Raw genomic sequence first — 24,876 nt, forward strand, 5'->3', positions numbered from 1 at the left:
TTAAAGATTTTATTTATTTATTTGACAGAGAGAGATCACAAGCAGGCAGAGAGAGAGAGGAGGAAGCAGGCTCCCTGCTGAGCAGAGAGCCCGATGCGGGCCTCGATCCCAGGACCCTGAGATCATGACCTGAGCCAAAGGCAGCGGCTTAACCCACTGAGCCACCCAGGCGCCCCACATGTACATATTCTTGAAGAATGATTACAAGAAGTAGATACTTTAATGTAATAGGACCAGTGAGCCCCAAAATGATCATTTTAGTCAGTTTGAGTTTGGTAACGAAGGATTTCTGGTATTTTTGGAAACATGAGATATATTAAAAGAGCATTTCATAAAATAGGTTTGGCTGAAAAAGAAAAAACAAACCCCCACCCAGAATACTATTAATCACTACTGCACATTTGGAAAGGTAAGAACGACTGGAGGAAGCTCTTGGTTGTTTACGTACCCCAGCAGTAGACGGGTGAGAGGGGATGGAAGATACTGTAGTCTGCTGAGTGGCAACTGAAGAGGATCGCTGTTGTGGGAGCTCCGTGGTTTTTGCATGTTTGTAAGCTAAAAGGTGGGGGGAAGGTAGTTTGTAAGAAGAAAAGGCGATTAGACATCACTTAACTTGTGTCAAACAGCTGAGCAGTGTCCTCTTGTCCCCTAACTTAAGAGTGATTTCCAAGAAAGGAGGCGCTAATAAAGTTAATGAAAATAAAACATCTGGTTTTGTGTACCTCTCCACAAGTCTAGTCTTTTCTCATCAGAAGAAATGATCTGGTTTTGTTTGGTTTTAGTTTTTTAACTCAAAGCATCTGCGCTAGTAACTGGGCAAGCGGGCAGGCTGCCCACTTGTACCTGAGGAGGTTGCAGAGAAGAAGACGCCGCCGTCACTGTAGGTGGAGAGGCGCTGGTCGGCGGCTTCCGAGTGCTCAGACTTGTCCTCGCCTCCGCTGATGCTCAGTGCACTGGCCGACCGGGAATGCTCCCGGCTCCGGCGCTGCGCTTGCGCTGGCGGGAAGGGGGGCCGACAGGCATGAACTGGCGCTAGGTATGATTTTCAGTAGATTCCCATGAATTAAACCCTCGAAACCCTATGTATGGCTGCCATCCTCATTTCCACGTGACAGTGTAAGTACCTTACCAGAGGTCGCATAACTGCTGAATTGTACAGCCAGGTTCAAATCCCAGAGGCTGTGTTGGACCACAACTCCTTCCCTTCACCCTGCCCATTTTCCTGGCTCACAAAAACTCACATTCAAACTCCACCTTCAACTTCTCCATAATGGCCTCTTTCACCTCCCCTAATGAATTCAGATGCCTTCTACCTGAGTTCCCACAATTTGTGTGCTGGCCTTTGAAACTGCATGTCAGGGTGTAACCACTGACTGACTTCTCTCCATCAGCAGACTAGAGTATAAATCCTTTAAGGACAGTCATTACTTATTACTCTACATTTTTAACGTGAAAAGAAGACCTAAAGGCATGGCTTATTCTGTTGAATTAACAATCTTCCTTGATGACAGGAGTCTTCAGAAGGTTGCCAAAAGTAAAATTTATTCTCTTCCCTTTGTTTTTTCCCCCATTATTTCTCGAATAGAAAGATGTACTACTTTTTCTTCTTTAGAAACAAAATGGTAATAATGGGGCCTGAAGATTTATACAGAGGCAGTAAGACAGTCCTTTCCCTGACTTAAATTTGTCTGGAAAATGATACCGTCCCACTAGTCAGCAGTGTTTTTATGCTGAAGGACAAATCAGAACACTGACAACTCTAGTTTCCTAGAGGTCATTGACACTAGCCCATTAAATAGTGACCTTCATGTTGTATGCTATAACATACCATTAATCATGTGTAAGCTTCGTGACTGAATGTTGTCTTCTGCTGGATCATAGTCAAACACTGAGCCAGGATTAGTACGCCAGACATGAAAACCTGCAAGCAGGTGAGATCAAGGATCAAAACAGGTGTTCTTAGAGGACTCCTAATAGCTTGGAAAGCAAGGCATGAACTTAACCACAGGAGGACGAACACCAACTTAGCTTATTTCTGGTCATGACTTCTCAGAGAACAAAGCCTAAGGTAGGAAAGATACCAGCTTTGCAAGCTGTGAAATAATAGTTTTGTTTTACAGCTGGTGAAAACACAGGCTGAAGTGCTTTATCCTTTAGCTTCCTATGACTAATGCCACTCTTGTTCTTCTACCCCTTAGAGATGATTCCCTCTGCACCCCCCACCCCAAGCGCTCATATACCTGTAATAGTCTCCTGATCCTGGTCATTCCGTTTTTGTTCCATTTCTACCACCTTTCTCTGAATACCTCGGTAGTTAATGTCACTGAAATCCTGTGTGTTCTTCTTTACTCGTTCAGTGATAGGGTCTGTCACCACTGGTGTGAAGCAACCCTTGTGTTTCTCAAAGTCTTCATGATATTTCACCTGAAATCATGAATTGATTTTGTGAAAATACGATGGTGTGATCACTTCCTTTTCCACACGATCCAGCAGACTGGCCAATCACTCCTTAGAAATTGCTGACTCACCGTTGAGATGTGTCGTTGGGTTTCCCGCACCCGTCTCATCTCTGGAGTGTCCAAGACGTAGGCAGCTTTGCCTTGTATTTGTTTCCGGAAGCTATCAGAATAAAGAACCTGACAGAGGAGAGACCGTGAATTAAGTACAGGTCATGGCAGTGTTCTAATTCTAAAGCCTTAAAAACTTTTCCAACACATGGGGATAAAAGTAGCTGGGGAGGGAAGCTTGACTCATCTGAAAGGACCCAGTGATGCCCTTGACTAACAGTAGAACAGATAAGCATGAGGATGAATGGGCAGGACTCTCCTTAAGAGAGAAAGGACATGTTTTGACTTTGAAAGTATAACTTTCATTTTCAAAGGACACAAGGCATAGAATTTCAAAGAGGATAGGAAGAAAGTATTCTTTGGAATTTGCTAGGAATTGCAGCACCAGCAGATTGTATGGTATTTGACACTAGATGGGATTCTGACATTCAAAACTACTATCGTTTTAAATTTTTTAAAGTTCAATTAGGTAGTCTCTGCACCTAGCATGGTGCTTTAGCTCATAACCCTGACGTCGAGTTGCGTGCTCTTCTGAGCCAGCCAGATGCTCCAAAACAAGTACCTCTCCAACAAGTGATCGTTTTCATAGGTTTATGCCCAGATTTCATAAACCAATGTTAATACAGAAATCAAAGTCCTCTAGACATGAAAAACCCAAAATATCAAAGCCAAAGGTGGCATCCGTCTCCGAATATTACCTGTTTCATAAAGTACCTTAAAAATAAAGAGGAGCAGGAGATTGAGATGTTAGGAAGTCAATTTGTTACAGTTGGTTATGTAAGACTACCCACCCCCCCCCATTAAAACAAAAGGAAAACATTGGCAATTGTTATTTCTTAGTATGATCATTTGGAATTTAAAAGCACGGTTCTGTTAATTTTAAAATAAATTTTCAGTTGAATAAGGTGCACAAAAATTTTTATGGTGTTAAAATGTTATTTTTCAAGATGTTGCATTTTTTTTTTAAATTTAGTGTGTTTCCCAGCTGAATGAGAAAGGCGTGTTTATGTGTTAAAATGTTATTTTCCAAGTCGTTGCACTACTCCTGTATTTAATCCTAAACAATACCGAGCTAATGTTTTCTTGGTTGCGCTTAGCTCGCTCCATCTCTGGAGTAACGGGGGTCGGAGTTGCTTTTCTCATATTCTCTTTGTATAAGACCTAGAGGAGCCAAGAGAGCATCCAGACATCAGAGAGCAGAAAACCAGTCCTGAAAACCGTCATCTACCTGGTGTTACAGCTCAATTAAATCACACTCTAGAAGAAACACGTCAGGAAGATAAAGCCATTCAAATGTTATTGTATAAAGCCCAAGATGAAAAAAGAATTAAATCAGTTGAGCTGGTGGGGTGGGGTGGGTTGGTTTGTTTTTAAGTAGTAAAGAAGAATTTTTAAAAATAAGTGGAAGTTTTTGGAAAACTGTGAGATAAATTAGTGATATAACCATATTTGCCAGGCCTATTAAAAGTGTAACAATTTCTTTTTTTCCTCTCCAAAATACCGAGCTAAGGTTTTCTTGATTGCGTTTGACTCTTTCCATCTCAGGAGTAAAGGGTGTAGGGGTCGCTTTCCCCAGGTTCTCTTTGTATAACACCTGTGAGATACAAAGTTGGACCCGAAAATCATGAAGAGGTAATATTCAAGCCATTCAACATAATCCAATTTTGGGGTGAAAACTCCATATTTAATCTGTTACATGAGTGAGAACAGCTCTCAAGAAGAAAGCTTAACACCAGTTAATGGCAATAGTAAGTGTCGTATATTATTTACAGGGGATTCTTAAAAACTGGCATTTTGCTTGTTTTTAACCTGGGATGGAGTTAGGAGCAGGCCAAACTGCAGGGGTTACTTTGCAAAATTAAAAACACTTTCGTTTCTCAAGACAATACCGAGCTAATGTTCTCTTGATTGCGTTTGACTCTCTGCATCTCTGGCGTGACAGGGGTTGGGGTCGCTTTCCCCACACTTTCTTTGTACAAAACCTACATGAGTCCAGTGGATCCAAAAAGGCAAAAAGAAAAAAAAATTACAGTTACCAAAAGATTAAATGGAACAGATTATTTGTTATGAGGCTCAGGGTGCCAAACCACTTGGGCAATAAGGTTAGGTGGAAAGGAGCAGGTGTCTAAATGAAGTTGAGTGTAGTTACAGCAAGACAGACATTTCCAGGATAGGACCATGCCCTGAGATCCTGGCAGACTGCAAGACAGAACTTGCAAAGTACCCAAAAGGGATGAGAGAAGGCCTTCATTTCACTGTTCATCTATCCATTTCAAGCCCCAGGCAGATCATCTTAACAGGACTGAAGGGCATGTGATTGGCGGCCACCGAGAAGGTGGGGCCGTGGGGCCGCTCCCTCTATGGCAGTGGGGGACTGGCCTGTCTTGTAGCACTTAAACTCCTCTAGAGACACATCCATAAAACCGTGGGCCCCAAAACAAGGATTCCTCCTACTCTTTTTTTTCCCCTGCTATCTTCTATGCTCTGCCTCCTGCTTTAGTTCACCAAACTTATCATCAGTAAAGAAAAACATTTTCAGCAATTGTATCACTAGTGTCATGATAAATCCTTTACCTCAGTGTCTCCGTCCAGTGTCATTCATGGGGACACAGGAGGTTTGGGAGATGGCATTCAAGAGAAAGAGTCTGCTAAAGTAGCGTTTCTTAAAGTGGGGTCTCTGAACAGAAAGGTCAGCATCACCCGAGCACTTGCTAGAATCACAAATCATCTGGCCCCGCACCAGACCCACAGAATGAGAAACTGTGGGACAGCACCCAGCAGTCTGACTTAACAAATACCCTGGCTAATTCTGGTGCCACACACTTTAGTGCAGGAGAAAGCTGCGGACACCGCTCATGTGGAGGCCCACCAGGTTCTGCCTAACATGAGCTAACATCTTCCCATACAAATCCCAACCCCCGCTACATTATAAACGTAGGTCACAGAGCACAGGCTTACAGGAAATGGTTTGCTAAAAGTTAGCAGTTACAGACCACAGTGAAGACAAAACAACTAAAACTGCTAAAGCAAAAAACAGTTTAAGTGACACTTCATTTTTACGTAAATTGATAAATTATTTTCTGAAACCACTAGTGGATCTTAGTTTTTTCATTTCTCTGAGCGTAGTACCTCCGAACAAGCACATGGGGGATTTGTTGTTAGAACTCAATTTTGTTGTTATCTAAGCAAACTAAAAGAACAAGTGGATATATATATATATATATATCTATATATATATATATATATATTTTAAAATACCAAATGGAAAAGAAATGTCATTATCCTTGGAAGAGAGGATCAGGGGTTATTTTTCCCAAGGTCTCTTTGTCTAAATCTGACAGGGTAAATTAGAACCTAAAGTCATAGGTGCAAACACAGACAACAAGATCACAACTCCAATTTTCCAGAAAGAGCTCTCATACCTGTGATGCCACCCCCCCAGATTTGAGGAGTACATAAAACAAAGAGACCTTGAGGATGATAGACAGTAAGTTTGGGGACAGATGCGTGAAAGGACATTTTATTGGAAAATCTGTTACTTCCTGATATTAGAACTTTATAGATTAAAGCAATCTTGTTATTATGGGGTTAAAGCTAAGAGTAGTCTTCTAGGAGAGAAAGATAAATGGGATCAACAAAATTCACAAAATTTAAGTTTTTTTTTTAAAGTAGGATTAATAAGTATTATTTTAAATCATTAAAAGAAGTAGCTTTTTCTTCTCTTGCCAAAGTACCGAGCTAATATTTTCTTGATTGTGTTTGACTCTCTCCATCTCTGGAGTGACAGGTAAAGGGGTTCCCTTGCCCATATTTTCTTTGTACAACACCTGTGTAATGAGAAAAGCATCCAGAAAAAAAAAAAAAGTTAAGTAACATTTCGTTTGTTTTAAGATTGTAAGTGTGAGTTCAACTTCCTTGTTACCCAATGACACAGTCGTCCAGGGAGCCGGGAGTTAACGGGTTGGCAAGCTGCCACAAACTACTTTAACGGCGGCAAAGGTTTGGCTGGGGAAGCAGAGTCTCTAGGGCAGCAAGGACCTCAGCTGCTGGGGAAAGGCTGTCAGTTACTCATGTTATTTCATCGCTTCTGTGAGTATAGTGCCTCCCGACAATCACATGGGGGCTTGAGATTGTTAGAACTCAGTTTTGTTGTTATCCAAGCAAGTTAAATATATATATATTTAAAGAAAACCAGATGGAATCACTATCAGAACTAAAATGTTTTAAAAAGTTGAATCCATAGTAGTAACATAAAAATGCAAAAAGTATTGTCCTTTTGCTAAGTGAGGTATATTAGAAACAAAGGAAGGGTAGTGGGTTTTAAAAAGGAATAAATGTTAAGTGTTATATAATTATGAGGTTAAGTGGCATCTTCTTTTCATTTTCTTTCCAAAATACCGAGCTAAGATTTTCTTGATTCTGTTTGACTCTCTGCATCTCAGGAGTGATGGAGATTGGAATTCCAGTCCCCAGGTTTTCCTTGTATAGCACCTGTATAATAAGAAAGCATCCAGAACAAGGAGAGCGATCAACCACTGCCCCCCTTTTGTGGAGGGAATAGAAGTAGGGAGAAGTAGGGAGAAGAAGGGCAAAGAGGAAGAGAATAGGTAGGAGGAAGGGAAATACCAGAAGCTTCTAGATCCAACCTGTAGGAGCCTAAAGACACACTTTTAAGTAAGGGAATGCAGGAAAGAGCAGCAAAAAACTAAGGGATAGGAAAAGAAAATTTTGTTACTGTTGTTGATTGAATTAATCTCTGTAGCTCGGAGCAAGAGTACATCATGGAAGGGAACAATTAGTACCCCCCCTGCCCTGCCCAGTTTGTTATGGGGAAGAAAAAGAGTAAAAATGTTAAGAGACAAAAGGGAGAACCGAGGAAGTTATTTTTGATTTGGAAATGTTATTAATAAACGACATAAAGTATCTGGGTTTTTAATAAACACTGTATAAAGGTACATGTGCACAAACCTTCTTTTGTTGAGTTTCAAAAGAAGTCCAAGTATTTAATTTTTAGTTTTCGTGAACATATTGGGAAGAATTAATTATTTTTAAAGCAATGGAGAGCAATGACAAGATGCTAAAAAAGTCACAGCATCTGTACGAATACCAGTAGGGACAGAGAAAGTTAGAACAGGAAGTGAGGCCGATAGTTTGATTTTTGCTAAGTACATTTTTGTAAGCTTTACGTCCACATCAAATTTGCCAAAGCAGGATAAATGTGGGTGCTTAGACACTGAGAAGGTTATGTTTTTAAGGGCTAGAATATACTACTGAACACTTTTTTTTTTTAAGTCAAATGATGGTATTAATGTTTAACCAAAATGGGGAAACGGATTCACAGGAAATGGCAGCATTAAGTTGTGAACAAGACATGTCAGAGTTTTTATTGGGATAAGCTGATTAGATTTAAAATATAGCCATTAATTTTTGGTTTAAAAATAGTTAAAGGGAACTTTTTTCTTTTAAATACCGAACTAAAGTTTTCTTGATTGTGTTTGACTCTCTCCATCTCTGGAGTGATGGGAATTGGGATCCCTTTCCCGGGGTTTTCTTTATACAACACCTGTACAACACAAGAAAGCATGCAGAAAAAAACAAGAGCAGTCAAAACAGCCCTTTCATCTGTCCTGTAGGGACCCTAGTATGAGACTACAGACATCAAACTGGATGACAAATTCACCAAGTCAACCTGTTTCTTCCACATAGATCGGGATGAGCATATGCTCTGTATTTCCTTAGCTAAGGTTTCAGTGCATTTGATATTCTCTTCACTATTAACTCATATTATATTGAAGGTGTGTTCCCCATGTTGAGAATTAAGGAAAAAATTACAAATAATTTTATAAGAGCACTAAAGTGCTTAGTGTATAATAGGAAAATTATTTTTAAATTAGATTGGAAAATACTTATCTTCCCTACATAGAACATCTGTTTTGCAGAATAACAGATATTTAAAACCCTAGGCCAAATCTGTGTAGTATAGCAAAATTGGTCCTTGTTGAGTAAATCCAAATTATGGAGGTGGTCAAGTCTGAAAGTTAATGTTTTAATACGCAGTACTAATTTTTTCCCATGGAATCTTAGAAGCTATATAAACCACCGGACAATTCTGCCTAAATGCAACCTGTGTAACAATAAATACAAATGGTTACTTAGGAAAAAAAAATTGTCCGGGATCATTGGGATCATTAAGATCTCAGATATAAACAATATACTTACTCTAATATACAAGAAAAAAATATAACTTTGAAAATTAATGCAAACCTTATTCTTCCAAAAGGAGAAATCATCATCATCATCATCACCACCACCACCACCATCATCCCACAGGGAAAACAGTGAACATTCCAAAAGTGAAACTCATTTACATTGACAATTTAACAAAGTTAAAAGGTTGTTAGTCAACAGTAATTAGAAACGAAGGAAAGCAAAACAAAACAAAACCAAAAGACAACAGGACCAAAGAAAGTTACTGATCTAATCATGTGGAAGGATCAAACTTTCTGGAAATATCTGAACTCACAAAAACTACTTTGGATCAAAACCCTGCTCTGCTCCCCTGCCCCCAAAATATCCAGCTAAATTTCACTATTGACATTTGATTTTCTATCTTAGGTGTAAGTAACTCTTAAGATCCTTATACATAAGTTTTACAGACTATTACAGAATTTTTCAACAATATTAACAAAAAGAAAATTAAATATAAGTTTATGATCTGATTTGCATATTTAAAAGAAATCAGAAGGTCTGGATTTCTATTCATGGAATGGCTTGTAGCACAAGTATCAAGATAAGGCTGCTTTGGGTTCCAACACTGAGCTACTTTCTTTTTCTGTCATGTGTTTAACCAGATAGGATCTAGGTTAAGGTAACTGCCATTCCCAATCAAGAGCCACTATGTCTACATGTGGCCTTGGGTACTGTGTTTCTGGACAAAGCTAACCAAGAAGTATCTTAAGTTAAGAGTCCCAAGTAAATAAGAGCTACAGTGCTTGGGTTTTTTGGACACCAATGAACTTCAAAAGTCCCAGCAGCAACACAGAAGTTGAAAAGAGAAGGAAAGGAACCAGTTAAACCTTTTACGGGACTATTATGGAAGGTATAAAATGTTAGAATAAAATGGTAAGTAAATGACGTGGAAAACAATTCAGTTGATGAAATCTTAAAAATGTTAAATTGATTATTTTAAATGGACTAACAGTGAGAAGTTGTTTTTTAGAAAATTATTATTTTTTAGATATGGAATTAAAGGAGCTTTCTCCCGAATACCGAGCTAAAGTTTTCTTGATTGCGTTTGACTCGCTCCATCTCAGGAGTGACAGCAATGGGGGTCCCCTTGCTCAAGTTCTCTTTGTACAAAATCTGTGTGCACAAAACCAATAATCACATCAGCTTGGACCCATCTTTTAGGTAACCTGATCTTCAAAACAGTCCCTAAAAGTTTTTTTGTTTTTGTAATGGCATACGAGGCCAAGACAACTTTAAGAAATAGGACAACTGACCATCTTTAACATTTCGTCACGTACAGTGCGATGTCTGTCTGAGTGGCATTAATAAAGACACAGCTGCTAGGCTGCAGGCAAGAGTCACTTACAGTCACTTTGAGTGAAGACTCAAAGACAGAAGGATGAGGCCTTATCAAATAATATTCAAGTTGACTGAAATTAATATCCATAATGAGCTGGTAACTCAATTAGGGAACCAGAGAGAAAGAGAGAGAAGTTTGGGGGAATAAAATAAATATTATTAATATTAAAAGCTAAATAAATATTAGCTTTCGATAATCCTTAAACTATTCCAAAGGGAAGTTCAATTCTATCTTTCACGGTATACAAAAAATAATAGCTGAGCCACATTTCTGACTTAACTGTAAATATTTCTTCCATCTCTTGAATGAAAATATTTAAGAATCACACTCTTTTACAAAATGCTACAAACACAAGAAATACATCAAACAGAGCCAGAGTAAGTACAAATAAAATTCTAGTTAACATTGGCCTTTTAAAGGGATGTTAGATTTTTACTTTCGATTTGTGTCACACCAGTTAGAAATTCCCGTTATTATTAAATGAGGGTTTGGGGAAGGAGGAACAAACACTGAGTATTATGGGTTTTTAAGGAAAGTGATCTATCATTATGTTTCAGGGAAAACAGTTAAAATTTCACACCAGAACTCAAGTAAATACTAAATTAGGTTTGGGTTGAAAACTAAGGTAATATTTGGTATCATTATCTTCATTATATGAATTTAGTAATTTTACAGGAAGAAAAACCGTGTTTGTAATGTGTTAAAAAATATTATTTGAGATAAGAATTAAGGGATTTTATTTTTTGCCCCCTAAGAAATACCGAGCTAAAGTTCTCTTGATTGCGTTTGACTCTCTCAATCTCTGGAGTGATAGGTGTTGGGGTTCCTTTCCCCAAGTTTTCTTTGTACAAAACCTGTGAGATATAAGAAAGTACCCAGAAGACATTCAAAACAGGCACAACGATTAAGGAAGGGAAAAAATTAGGGGCAGGTTGTTTGTGTGAAGAGGAGGTCTCTTAGTGAGTATAGTTAGTAAGGATAATGCTTTCACTTTTCCTTCACAACTTTAATGATAAACTCTACCATGTTAATTCTGGGGATAAAAAAGTACACCACAAAGCACTGAAGTTACAGGAAATGAGTATAATGACGGGGAATCTTGTGTTAATGACGGGGAATCTTGTGTTAATTCTACTTACAGTGTTTTAGATCTAAGTTTTCACACTTGTCATTCGCTAAAAATATTAAAGTACCACCAGAACAGTGAATCACTTTCTGTAAGTCCAGATGGTTCTGGTCAGTTAATAACACTGCCCCCCGCCCCCATGCCCTAACACACATACACACACAGAGACAATTAAGATGTTACTTTTTGCAAAAAGGATAATGGGTTATTCTGGTAGACTTTTAAGTGGGGAAACAGTTTCAAATTATTTGATATATTTGTAAATACCGAGCTAAAGTTCTCTTGATTGCGTTTGACTCTCTCAATCTCTGGAGTGACAGGGGTTGGAATGCCTGTTCCCAGGTTTTCTTTGTACATAACCTGTAGATGATAATTAGAAGAGCCAAAAAGGTGAAATGACCATGAATCCTTTGGATTACAGCTACATCTGTGAGCTACGTGGTGGAAACTCCTAAAATCAATCTAACTTTAAAGTATGACACTCAAGGAAGAAGGAAAACAAATTCCACAAATATTTATGTTCCCTCTTCAAAAGTGACTTTACCACCCTCGAACACTTGGTACTAAATTACGCATTTTCTATTGTCAACCCTTAGAACATTCCTAAAATGCATTAAAAAAAATAATAAATTCAACAAAGAGAAAAACTGAACCATTTCACAACATTTAGTATTAGTGGGTCCACAGTAGATTTGTACTTAATAAATGGGTTCCTTGGTTTAAAATTTTCTAATCATATGATACTCTATTCCTTCAGGTTTGGAAAGTTTGTTATGTATTTTCTACTGAAAATTCCTAGGGGGCACCTAGTCTGTAGGTACTCTTAATATGAGGAGACTTTAAAGTATATTTTTCAGAAAGAGCATCTGACCTTGAAATTCCTACTAATGGTTGTTGGAGCATGTAAACTAGTGTTTCTCAAACTGAGGGAAGTCCCTTTTAGGGGTCATATCAAAGGTCTATAAATTTTAAGGAAGAGAGTAAGGCACTTCCTGAACCTCTGGCCCCCTTCTTTTCCTTCTTCCCTCTTAAGAATTGTCAGCCTAAAGGAATGAATGAATTCTTTTTAAATAAATGGGTCAAGGGTGTACTTGAGAATGGGTTGGGAGCAACAGGAACAGTGCAGGGGGTTTAAGTCACAGGTTAATTCCCCAGATCACTTACAAACTAGGGATGCTATCTTTGTTTTGCTGGGAAAGTTTGAGGGATCTTTAAAAATCTGCTTTTTTAATATAAACCTGTGTTTCTTTACTCAGCAAAGCAGCAGAACCAAGATCATGGATAACAGAACAAAACATAATCAGAGAGAGACAGGAAGTTGCAATTAAAAGTGACTAAAGGCATTTTTTTTTTTGGTGGATGCAAAATTCTACATAATTTGTACCACAAGGAAGCCAGAGTATAAGAGAAGAGTGAGACAGGAAAGAGATCTAAATAATATGAACAACTTGCAAGAGAAATATCAAGTGTTTCTCAATGGCAACAAAATGTGAATTCAGTCATCTAGTGACAAGCAGAATTTCTAAGTCCAAGGCCCTCGGCTTTTATTGGCCATAAACTATTTCCCAAACTCCACAGGGTCTCTTGCTAGCAGCCAGCGACTGCTTGCAATGTGCTTATGGATGGGAAAGCTGAGTGGGTGAGTGAGTAAGGGAGTGAGAGAGAGAGAGAGAGAGTGTGTATGTGTGTATGTGTTGGGATGGGGACCAGAGACTGAGCTAACCTGACAGAGGTTGGGAGAAACGTATGCTTAACCTGATTATTTAAGGTGTGAGGGACACCCCCTGACACACATCCACTATCACAGGTGCCTGAAATTCCTCACAGAGGACATGCTTAATATATGGTATGTCATTGTGGGTAGAGGGAGGACTGCCAGCACCTTAACATACACGGCATCTGCAAAATAGCGGAGGATATGGGGCAAAAGTTCTTGAAAGGGAGAGGAGAAGACTGCAGAGACTTCAAAAGTCTACCTAGAGTTTTTCTGGACAGAGGAGAGTGTCCCAAGAGACACATACACGCAAATATATACACTGGAGAAACACAAAATATTACATATGATATTATGTAATATTATATATGTATGTTATAGATAATTATACAAAACTATAATTTATATACCAATTATCTAATATATCATAATATACATGAAATGTATAATACTCTGTCAGTTTTATGTTTATATCTTTTAACTCCAAATCAGTCCAATAACCTAATTTCTACCATTGGCACTTTTTACTCTAGAAAGTGCAGGCGTGATCATTAAAGAAGCCAAGTCCCTTCTGAATGGTGTGAAGACAGAGGTTTCTTAGCTAGCATGGAGGGAGGTTCACACCATTCCCAGCCCACCATTCACCCCACTCCCGGAGCTAGGGAGCAACTAGGAGGTGACTGGGTACACAAATACGCTGAGCCCACAGGCCATTACCGAGCTAATGTGCTTCTGTGTCTCTTTGACACGTTTTACTTCTGGCAGGTCAGGAATTGGGGTTCCTTGGCCAATGGCTTCCTTATACTTCACCTGCAAATATAAAAGTGGGAACACATACATGTGTTTGGTTAGGAGCTCTGCAGTTTGTAAAGTCACAGTTTAAATAATACAAACTCTATACTTAGTGTGCATGAGGCTCCATTCCAACACTGGGTCAGGGAACAATGCCATGGGCAAGGACTCTTGGTCGCTCTCCTATCCGTTAGGGGTGAGGTGGCGAGGGAGTCCATACTCAAGACTATAGCCCCTTATCTTTCCTGTGCACTCAGATGTTCTATCCTACAGTTCATCTGGCTAGGACAAATACATTCACAACATATATCCAGGAAGTTTGAATTTTCGACTTTAACATATTCTATTTTCTTACAAGTGACAAGGAGTCTCTCCCTGAATAAACTTCAGTCAGGGTCCTCTGAATCTTCTACCCAAACAGGCCTCGACTTTTGGACTTCCGATTCTATCTCTGTATTGCCTGATTTTAGCAAGAATCCTGCTAAGTCAGTTTAGCCAGAAACTCCCCTACCCTTGGTATGTCTTCACCCTTGATATCTGACCAAATTCCTTACTCCACCAGCCCCACCAGGCAACGTCTGATCACCCTGGCCTACCACCAGCAAAAATCATGTTAGGTAGGTTCAGGCAGAATCCCTCTTACCCCTGATATTTTCTATTCCCCCTCCGGCCTCCTTTTCCACCCCACTGTCATCCCCTCTAATTAGAAATCCTGAATTTTCCTTGCAGTTTTTGGAATTCAGCCCAGTTCCATACTGAGATCTCTTTCCCTTCTTGCAACAGTCCTGCCTAAAATCTGTTTTGATCACTTTAACCACGGTCCAGCTCTGGTTTGCTCTGACACCAGCCTTTTTGTTTCCCACAGGTAACCTCCCTTCCTGCCACCGACCTGGGCTGCACTGACTGGGGGATGGCCCTCACCACAGCACCTACTTCAGCAGCTTCAGCTGCTTCTGGTGACAAAAGTTTTGAGTGCAGCTCGACCCTCAAAGTAAATGATCCTCTGAGGCAGGCAGAAAACTCAGCGGATGAGTCTATGGGGGAGGGACTGGGCGGGGTAGGGGGGGTGCAGGGTGTGTCTTTACCGAGCTAATGTGATCCTGTGTTTGCTTCACTCTCATCATCTCAGGGGTCTTTCCGATGGCCGTTCCCGGCGAGACATCCTCTTTGTATAAAACCTGGGGCATTCAGAATCAGGACAATGTTACACAGAAGAAAAGAAAGCCCAGCAATTCCTGGAGGAAGACTAGGAAACATGGCTTCTATGAGAACAAAAGAGACTAGAGAATGTTCTTAGCCGTGTGCCAGAGAATCTGACGTCTTCCACGTCAGCATCAGAACTCCTGCCATATTTACAACATGGACAACTTTCCAGATCTTGAGATTTCTTTTAAAATTATTGTACTGTATCAATACAGGATGAGGAAAACTGGGAAAATGCTGACTTTCAAAGACCCCTCTCATAGGAAACAAAATCCATTAAAGAAATGTAAAGTCATTTATTCTGGAGAAGGATAATAGGAGAAATCACAATGTCAAGAAGAAATCCATCTTCATGGAGCAAGACAACACATGTTATTGCTGTGGGATTAAAAAAATTAAAAAGAAAAAAAGTTACTCTGTTAGCAGATTTAAGGTGTTATTTCAAATGGTTTCTGGAGTGATGTTTTTAGAGCCAAGTATGGGAAATTTTATCAAATAACCTCTAGTATTAACTGGGGAGGTTAGGTGTTAATTGTCTTAATCAACATGAGGCTAGCATATTTTTAAGGAGGAGAATGCAAGTATTAGGTTAGCATTAAATGGAAAATAAATAGTAAATATACCGAGCTGAAATTCTTTTGATTTTCTTTAACACGCAGTATTTCTGGCGTGTCTTGAACAACTGTAACTTTTCCTTTACTGTTTTTAAGGTCACATTGGTATTGGAGCTATGAAGAAAGAGTAAACATCTTGTTAAGATTTCAACATTTAAAAATATATTTTAAATTGTCTCTATTGTGTAAGGGAAGTTAAAATCCAAATCAAAACAAAAACCAAATGTCTATGCCATAATAATCATAGTCATATAGCTGAAGGGAAATTCTTTAATAAGAATGTTGTAAAATTCTTTTAAAAACCCTAAAAATGGTAAAGTGTCAAGTTAGATTTAAAAAAATGCATCCCTGCCTGAATTAATTTTGAAAAAGACAGATGTTGCCACTATAGAAGTTCACATACAGTGATAAGAAGCCACTAACAAAGTAGCAGTGGTATATTTCATGCTGTGATTTGGGGACTATAAGGTGGTCTTGAAGAAAAATGGAGCACATGTTTCCTGGCCCACAGGTGGGAGTTGCAGAAGGTGGCCCCGCAGCCCCCTCTGGGAGGCAAGGCCCATTGTCTATGCCCAGAGGCATCCACTGTGCCCCCCCCCATCCCAGGTATCAGTGGGCTGTGTCTTAGAGTCAATAAAAACTTACAAGGCTGAAGTTCTTTTGGTTCTCCCGGACTCTCTGTATCTCTGGGGTGTCCAAAACAGTCTCATAATAGGACATGCACTTCTCTGCATCTTCCTTGTACTTTTTCTGAAAACAGATTTCAAGAAATAAGGATGGTGACCGATGGGTCCGTGATCAAAGGAGCGAGACTGATACAAAGTGAAGATCAAGCAAAGCTTTATTTCTCGCCAAGCATCGAGAATCAAACCGACCCTTCGGGGCTGCCTCTTACAGAGAGGGCGACCCCTCCCTGCCTTACAGACTAACTTTTAAAGGGCAAAGGCCATGTGGTTGAGCCTGGCCACACACAGGGGGCCAATGAGATTGTAACACACAGAGAAAGCTGCACAGTCATGCTAGGTCCCACACGGGTGGCCAACTGAATTACAATTCTCCCCATAGTAGCTATTTGAACTAGACTATCACCTTGGCACCCAAAAGGTGGGGCCCACACTCCTTGGTAGCTAGGGAGACAGTATACGCACCCCACTGTTTGGATGTCTCCACCTCGCCTGACCCACCCTTGTATTTGGGCTCTGTTACCTGCGACTGGTTACCCGGACTTGCTTTTAAGTAAGTCCCCTGACGGGGGTGGGGGGGGAGGGTCAGTTTAAGTTTTACTGCATAAACAACAAAATGGCTGTTCAACTGAGATGGAGCTCCTCTGGCTAAATAGGCCCTTACATGACTACCACAGGGAAATGGGCCAATGGAACCTACAACTGCCGCTCCTGTTCAGCAGAAAGAAAGTCCTTCGTAGTTTCAGGACAGTTCGTGGATGTTAGGGAGTTCTAAAGCAGAGCCCTCTTGTGGGTAGTGAGCACCATGTCTTTTCTTTCTTGGAGAACTGAGTCTGGGCATTTACTAAAACCCACTGTCACGGCAAACACAGCAGAAGGAGGCCCTCGCTGGCTGGTCCACACAGAGGAAGGTGATAAGACAACCAGGCTCCTGGCACTGGGGGGTCTACTCTGAAGCGGATGGGGCTGTTTAGCCAGGAGCCACATGACCAACAGGCAGGGAGAGAAAAGCAGGAGGGTTAAGAGCCATCAGCAGGCCTCTGTAAAGCTGCTGGCAAGGAGATTTTTGCTGCGCTCTGCACAGGTATGTTGGAGTTCTGGCCACCAGACACAAGAGGCAGGCAGGACCAGCAGTCGCTTCCAGAATGCGGCTCTGACTAGAGGCTCTACTGAACAGACCTGCGGCCACCATTATGACCAGCTGACCAGCCACGGCTGAGCCAGCCATCACTGTTCTTGGGCTTTCCTGCCCTGGCCCCGTGCAGGCCGCTGGCAGGCAAACAGGCTTGATCAATTGGATGCAGAAAAGCCTATGAGGAGACCCAGCTGAAAATATCCACAAACCCTAACTGACCAGTGGATGACTTACAATGAGGCGCAGTTACCAAACAGGGAGAATTCTGTAACTTGCCCTACGCATCTTACCCCTTGAAAAACAGCCCCCACCCACCACCTCCTCCAAGACTGCCCTTCACCCCTGTGGTGTCTGAGGTAAACTTCTACCTCAGGTAGAATTCTTTTGCCTCAGGTGAATTCTTTCATTGCCAGGACCACCAGCTTCCACCTGGTCATGGGCCCACATCTGGGCCCCCCATCTAGTTGAGAGACACCCCACTTAGGCACCACTCTGCCTCCTCCTTCCCCCACACCTGTGCCATCAGCCCCCGTGACTGAGCGGATTCACTTCCGTTAAACTTCTGCAATCAGTAGTCAGAACACTTACTCCACCTTAGGGCCAGAGTACTGCTTGTCACTGAGTCCTTTCAATTTTCTCTCCATCTTGAGCTCCAGTTTCTCCCACTTTTCAGGGAAGTTTGGGTGTGGAGGGCTGAGGAAAGGCTCACTAATTTGCAAGGGGATGAAACTATTCCTTCTATATCTCTTTCATCTAAATTGTATTACACACAAATTACGAATTACATTTATGCGTTGAAAGATTTAATCTCCTCGAAGGCAACAAAGAAGCCCTTTCAACCAATAAGAGATTTCAGTCTAGACTTTGAACAGGAAGCCAATTAAAACAAAGATTTCTGGGAAGAAAGCTGCTCACCACCTTCCTTGTTCCAGAAAAAAATCACCCGAATGACTCCTCTTAGTTATGCAAACATAAGGCAAATAGTTCTCACTGTCCTGGGAAAGGGGTAAGACCAGTCCTCCTTTTCTTTTTGTTTCATTTTCTTAAGATTAGGCAAAAGCTGCCTTCCTGATTTGCTAAACTAGTGCTAGTCACTAACAGGGGTGGTTAGCTTGCACTTGGAACTTGGCAGGTATTCTGAGAGGAAAGGCATTAGGAAGTACTTAGTATATTATCCTGAATTTGTAGGTCTGTTCACAGTGCTTGCACCCAAATCTATGTACTATACCACTATTTGGTTGACTCCCAGTATGAGACTTACAAGTCATAAAATACATACTTTTCACTGGAAATGGAGAAGCAATTTTTTTTTTTTTAAAGATTTTATTTATTTATTTGACAGAGATCAAAGTAGGCAGAGAGGCAGTCAGAGAGAGGAGGAAGCAGGCTCCCTGCTGAGGAGAGAGCCCGATGTGGGGCTTGATCCCAGGACCCTGGGATCATGACCTGAGCTGAAGGCAGAGGCTTTAACCCACTGAGCCACCCAGGCGCCCTGGAGAAGCAATTTTGTAGAAAGCACCAGTACCTCTGTGCCACTGAAAGGTAAATACTAATCTGAACCGGGAAGGAAGAAACCTGCCTGGCCATGTCTTAGGCCTTGAGGAACCTGGCAGGGGAAAGCTCCAAGAGAACAGAGTGAGCTGCTTCAATCTTCCCTCGAATAGGCCTACGCTCTGGGGTTTTCCTTAAAGATTAGCAGTGGGAAAAGGCTCAAGGTTATAGGGCTGGCAAACCTCTCACAGCCTCAAGAACATTAGCCTCCTTCAATGAACACAACGTGGTAGTTTGGGGACCAGATAATTTTGGTAATAAAATGCTTCCCTACCCCACCTCCCCCCAAAGGGTTCGTTTCTCCCATTTGAATATATCTGTTTCTTAAATAAACCATTCTCTACTGATACTTCTTCATTTCTTATTTTAGGATATAAAATTATATGTTGCTAACAAAGGATTTAAATCCATGATTCCCCTGACCCAACTGGCCATTAAGAGATCACCTGTGAAGATTAAAAAAAAAACAAAAACAAACAAAGAAACAAATAAAAACAGATTTCCAGGGCCAACATCAGGATAACTAGCTTCAGAATTCCAGGGTGGGCCAGGAAACCTATACCCCCCTGTGTTTATAAAGCACAGCCCATCTCAGGCCACTATGGCTTTATAATTCATTGCTCAGAAGACACTTGGGAGCTTCTTAAATTGCAGATCTCTGATATCACTGAAGATTAAAGCCACCAGGGGCATATCCTGGTGTATGAAAGACATCGTCCTTTCCTCCATTTTCAGAGTTATCCCTCACGGAGGAAGCAGGGTTAGATCGAGTGGTTGCTGGGGGTGCCCGAGGTCAGTCTGGTTAAGGAGCTTGACAATCCAGGTATGGATTATCTATTTTGTTCCTTCCAGATTCACACATACAGTTTACATCCACATTAGAGGAGATTTTACAGGTTAAAATACTGTTTCATTAACACAGATGCTACCATGTAAGAGTTCCTCAGTACCTCAAAGTTCCCTCATGAAATCTATCTTAATTCTGATGCAGAAATCTGACCTCTGACTCAAACTTGCATCACAGATGAATCCCTTCTCCTTTACTGGGCAAATCTGTGATTTGAAAGAGCCTACTTGGGTATTAATGGAAAGGCTTCATGACTGGGGTCTATGAGTGATATTGCGATGAACGTCCTTACCTGGCTTGAAAGGTTCTTGACTTGCTGAGCATGAATGATCTCCGGAGTATCAACCACAGAAGTGAAATTGGCTTTTTCCATTTCTGCTAACTGCTTATACTTAATCTGCAAAAGAACACCCAACACTTAGGTAAATGTTTGCAATGTACATATTTGTTGATTTTATTTGAGTACGAGGTGGCCAATATTTCTTTTCCAAAAGGATTCATTCATTTGAAGCTCAATATATAGTTTTTCCTCTTGTGGTTACAGCTTCGTACTAAAGAGTGAGATTCAGAAAGGTTGAGTCCTAGTTGTTGAAAGACTTACTATCTAGTTGGGCACAGGGGCTGGGAGAGAGAGAAAGAGTGGGAAAGGAGAGAGATAATCAACACGGAGTAAGGAAGGTATGGACTGTTTACATACCTAAGAGCTGGGAGCAGAACAAATAAGCAAAAGATAATGTGGGATGTTAAAAACTACCTTTTAAATTTAGATCCTGAGAGAAGGCAAAGAAAGAACTCCCCAAATGTCCTAAACAAGGAATTCTTGGTGCCAAATGGAGCTGTGGATATTGACTAAGAAACCAGACCAGGATGTCCGAATCTGTCCTAGCTTCCAGCTCCCCAAATTCTACCCTTTGCTCTGAATGTCTTTTGTGGCTATAGACTCAGAAAGACAGATGAAAAAAAGGCCTCTGCTCCTTCTATCAGAACGGATTTCACCAGGTAGATATTTTTAAAGTGCCACTCTAGACACAGTACTATTAATCAACCAAGCAAGATAATAGAAAGACAACACTGTGCCCTTGTAACCACTTTTATTCTTTTCTTTTCTTTTTTTTTTAAAAGGTTGACATGGAACAGTAGCACTGACCTGACTGGCAATATCAGTAGCATTCTTGGCCCTCATGAAGTCGGGAGTTTCATTGGCCATGGCATTCAGGCCTCTTCCTTTGACTTCTAGCTCCAAGTCTCTCTTATATTCTTTCTGTAGCAGCATTTAAAACAAGAGTTACCCAACTTCCACGACGAGGTAGTCAATGCACAAAGAGACTGTAAATCTATGTACTATACCACTATTTGGTTGCTAGTGTTCACCTTTGCTATTCCCTGTCAACATGTAAGGCTTCCTTTTGAATACTTTTAGCATTCTCTACTTAAAGTAAAAAGGACATTTTAAATCTGGTTTGCTATATAACTAGTCCTGAACTTAGGTGCATAACACTCCAGCGTGGTTTTTTAATTTAAATGAGCACACCAAACGGTTAATGATCAAATCAAATCCCATTAGATAAATTAATAGATTACCTTAGCCAATGGACACAAACTATAATATTAACTCACTGGAAACTGAGATATATTTTATTTAACAGTTAATAACCATGTTGGATATGGAATTTGAAATTCAAACTTCTATCTCTCTTCTTTCTCTTTTTTTTTTGTGTGTGTAACTTGGCTAGGGAGGAGAAGATGCTCCGATCCTACCTCATTGAGGATCTGAGTGGCGTTCTTTGCTCTCAGCATGTCAGGTGTGTCTTCCATTTCACTGAGACCCTTCCCACGGATGCTTTCCTCTAGGTCTTTCCTGTATTCTTTCTGTATCACAAAACAAAAGCAACAACATTGACCAGAAAGCCTGAATCATTCCTCCTGGGTGAAGAGGAAAAACAAGCAAAGACAAAAAACAAAACAAAACCCTCCAGTTTTAAGTAGTGACAGTTTAGTGATTAAAGATATGATAAACGTGGGGTATAAGCCTCATCGGTTGATATGAAATATCAAATAAGAAACTAGCACATTTCGTTAGGTATTCAGTTAAAAAATGAGAAGAATTAATGTGGGTAAGAGATTAGGTGGTAATACCAAACACATGTGAACCCAACTTGAAACCCGCAAAAGTTAGATGGTGATGAAAATGGCAGAAGGATCACACTGATGAGTGTCATTAGTGCAATTATTGGGATCAAGAGCGAAAGCAAAGACCATGTGGGCACTACCTCGCTGGCTATTTTGGTTGCATATTTGACATGTAATAAGGCTGGTGTGACCTCCAGGCCTGTCAGGTTTCTGCCTTTAATGGACTCTTCATAATCTCTCCTATATTCTTTCTAATGTGATTAAGAAGGAAACACAAATTAAAAAAAGAATCTTTATTACAACTTATTTCTCATACCTAGGAAGAAAAAAAAAATTATAAGACAGTCCTTCCATGTATGACCCCTTAACTGGATCGTAGTTTTGCTAAAGGTCACACGTTTGAAAGGTAGTCTGGTTGTTCTGGAAATATTTTGTTTACAACAAATAGCCTCAAGGAGACTCAGAATTTGAGAAGCCTTGTTGGGCTCCTCATTCACATGTCCAGCACTGCATCTGGGGCTGCCCCACTGTCTGCCTCATGGCAGGGAAGGACAGTGGAAGGAAGCCTGTGCCACCAAGACTCTGAATCCGCTGTCATCTCTCCTGAGGCAACAAGAGTTTACTTCTGAACTAAAAGTAAGAAAGAGCAAAATAACATTGCAGAGGAAGAAGAGGCTGAGGGCACGAAATGCAAATTTGGCCTTTTTAATAATCATGACTTCTTATTTGTAATCTCCGAATAAAGTGGCCAATGAAAACATGGAGAAATCCTACGATTTTGTCCTCCACTGAGAGCCACAAGCTCCCCCATCTCCTCTCCAATCCCTGGTCTAGGATGTCTCATCCAGAGATTTAGAATAAATGCTAGAAGTCCATTTTAGTAATTTTTAATTTCGATAGAATTTTAAACTTACAGAAAAGTTGCAAGACTAGTACAAGGAACTTCCATAGACCCTTTACCCAGATTCACCAGTTTTATGAAGTTATGTTAAACTTTTGACTATTTGGCCTTCTTTACACCAGAAATCTTCACAAAGTACTACTTTATTAATAACCATTTATCTTTATGGTTGGGGATCTGCTCCACAGAGGAGAAGTAAAAAACAACCCAAAATAAGTCTGTTTCCTAATGAAAACAGATTTTCTAAAATTCAAAATAAGATTCCATTGTTCTCTGTCGTTGGTTAAAAAGGAATAAAAAAATTTTTTTAAGATACTTGTGCTTACATTTCTAATATAGGAAATATGGCATCTTGATATCTGATGTTTTGATAAACATTTTGATCATTACTCTTTTATTTGGTCTGGGACTTCCTATTAAAAGTAATCTAAAGCCAAGGGTGGGTCTGTGCAGAGGGAACTTTTCATTTATCAAAGAAAAATTCATATTACATTCAATATAATTTCAGAGTTACTAGTCTGCTATGTTCTAATGCTATGAAAATAAAAGAGTTGAAATAAAACACAGATGCTAAATATTTACTGTTTGGAACATTTACTATAACTGAATCATAAGATTTGATATGGAAACATTTTAGTGAGCACATGAAAACAAGTTCCATCATCTACTACTTTTGGATAACAGAAAGCTGGATACATGTGTTTGGGCAGAGCTGATCTTGAACAGCTTGATGGCTGTTTGTTGTGTGATGTGTTTCATAGGACTTACCCCACTTTGCATTTGCTGAGACTCTTTGGCAGTGATGTATGTTGGTGTTTCAAAGTCTAACATGGGCTTTCCTCGTTCCTTTTCATACTTTTCTTTGTATTTCACCTAGTGATAAAGAGGCTTATTAGATAGATCTCCTCCAGCCAATTCCCAGACAGAGACTAGTGTAGGGATAGTATTTTTTAACTGATATATTAGTCCACATGGTGGCATCTCATTGCCACTCAAAACAGGTTCTTATGTTTCAGATCTAGTACCTTTTTTGTTGTTGCGTGGGAGAAAACACCCTTAAATCAAATTTGTGTTCAACTCAAGGAAACAAAAAAATCATCGCAGAAGAATCAGCTGAGAGACAGACCAAGGGAAGGAAATACATGGGGACCGTCACCCATCCAAGGAGATCGGCTGGGATCTGATAGGTGTAGATGTGAATACTGTAACGACAGCATCTGTCAATATTTCTGGGAAAGACCTCCATTTGTCTTTCCTGAGGACTTTTATTGGCGACCTGGGGTCTCTATTCCAGAGATAACACATACAACTTTCTATGTCACGAACTGGATCTAGGTCATAATCAGCCCCATATTCAATGTAGCCAATAGTAGTTCATATAAAAATGAGAACTAATTTACCTGTCTACTGACTTACTAAGAAATCTGATGTTCTCAAAAGAGCCCCAGTGCTATTTTACAAATACAGTATCCTCATCCTTACAAATACAATGCCCCAATCTGAAGGAGGATGAGGACATGCAATTAGGAGTGGGGGCAGCCCACAGATATTCAGAAATGGAAAGTCAGAGAGGCAGAGGCCCTTGTCCACACAACATCTTCATGGCAATGCTCAGTCTCAGCAGTCTTGCTGAAAATAGAAATCTGGGGGCATGGGCAGCTTCACAGTTGACATGAAGACACTTCTAGTAATTTTTCCCTTTCTGTTAATGCCCAACAGGGAACCTAAATAATTCTGGTTATGTGACAGAGGAAGTCATGTGATAGTAAACTCTTTCTCTGAGTCCTTTCTTTTGAGAATCTTCATTATTTTACAAATTTTCGATTCCTTAAATACCCACAAATATTTCAATGGTAGATCTAATCATGTTACTTTTCTGCTCAAAATCCTCCAAAGCTCTCTCCCATCATTGCAAGGTTTCCTAAGCTGGGGTGCAGTCTCATGAGGGAACAACTGGGGTTACTGCAAGGGGATTATCCCCCTCGTGGCATAATCTTTTTGCTTCCAGCCCATCAGTGATCTGAA

The 24,876-nt window shown here is 40.3% G+C and overlaps 1 protein-coding gene across 1 annotated transcript in view; it reads right to left on the reverse strand.

Moving 5' to 3' along the window:
• Positions 1–24,876, reverse strand: part of NEB (nebulin) — a 207,157-nt gene that overhangs the window by 3,005 nt on the left and 179,276 nt on the right. Inside the window, exons 127-146 of the mRNA XM_044242061.1 lie at positions 23,620–23,724; positions 22,091–22,201; positions 21,579–21,689; positions 20,968–21,081; positions 20,113–20,217; positions 16,250–16,354; positions 15,614–15,718; positions 14,873–14,965; positions 13,713–13,805; positions 11,549–11,641; positions 10,917–11,009; positions 6,302–6,394; positions 4,457–4,549; positions 4,069–4,161; positions 3,636–3,728; positions 2,529–2,636; positions 2,241–2,424; positions 1,829–1,921; positions 844–996; positions 449–555 (exon numbers count right to left, since the gene is read on the reverse strand). Of these exons, the coding sequence (XP_044097996.1) occupies positions 449–555; positions 844–996; positions 1,829–1,921; positions 2,241–2,424; positions 2,529–2,636; positions 3,636–3,728; positions 4,069–4,161; positions 4,457–4,549; positions 6,302–6,394; positions 10,917–11,009; positions 11,549–11,641; positions 13,713–13,805; positions 14,873–14,965; positions 15,614–15,718; positions 16,250–16,354; positions 20,113–20,217; positions 20,968–21,081; positions 21,579–21,689; positions 22,091–22,201; positions 23,620–23,724 (2,145 nt within the window). The remainder of the gene's footprint in view (positions 1–448; positions 556–843; positions 997–1,828; positions 1,922–2,240; positions 2,425–2,528; positions 2,637–3,635; positions 3,729–4,068; positions 4,162–4,456; positions 4,550–6,301; positions 6,395–10,916; positions 11,010–11,548; positions 11,642–13,712; positions 13,806–14,872; positions 14,966–15,613; positions 15,719–16,249; positions 16,355–20,112; positions 20,218–20,967; positions 21,082–21,578; positions 21,690–22,090; positions 22,202–23,619; positions 23,725–24,876) is intronic.

This window comes from Neovison vison, chromosome 3 (assembly GCF_020171115.1).
Source record: "Neovison vison isolate M4711 chromosome 3, ASM_NN_V1, whole genome shotgun sequence".
In the NCBI taxonomy this organism is placed as follows: domain Eukaryota; kingdom Metazoa; phylum Chordata; class Mammalia; order Carnivora; family Mustelidae; genus Neogale; species Neogale vison.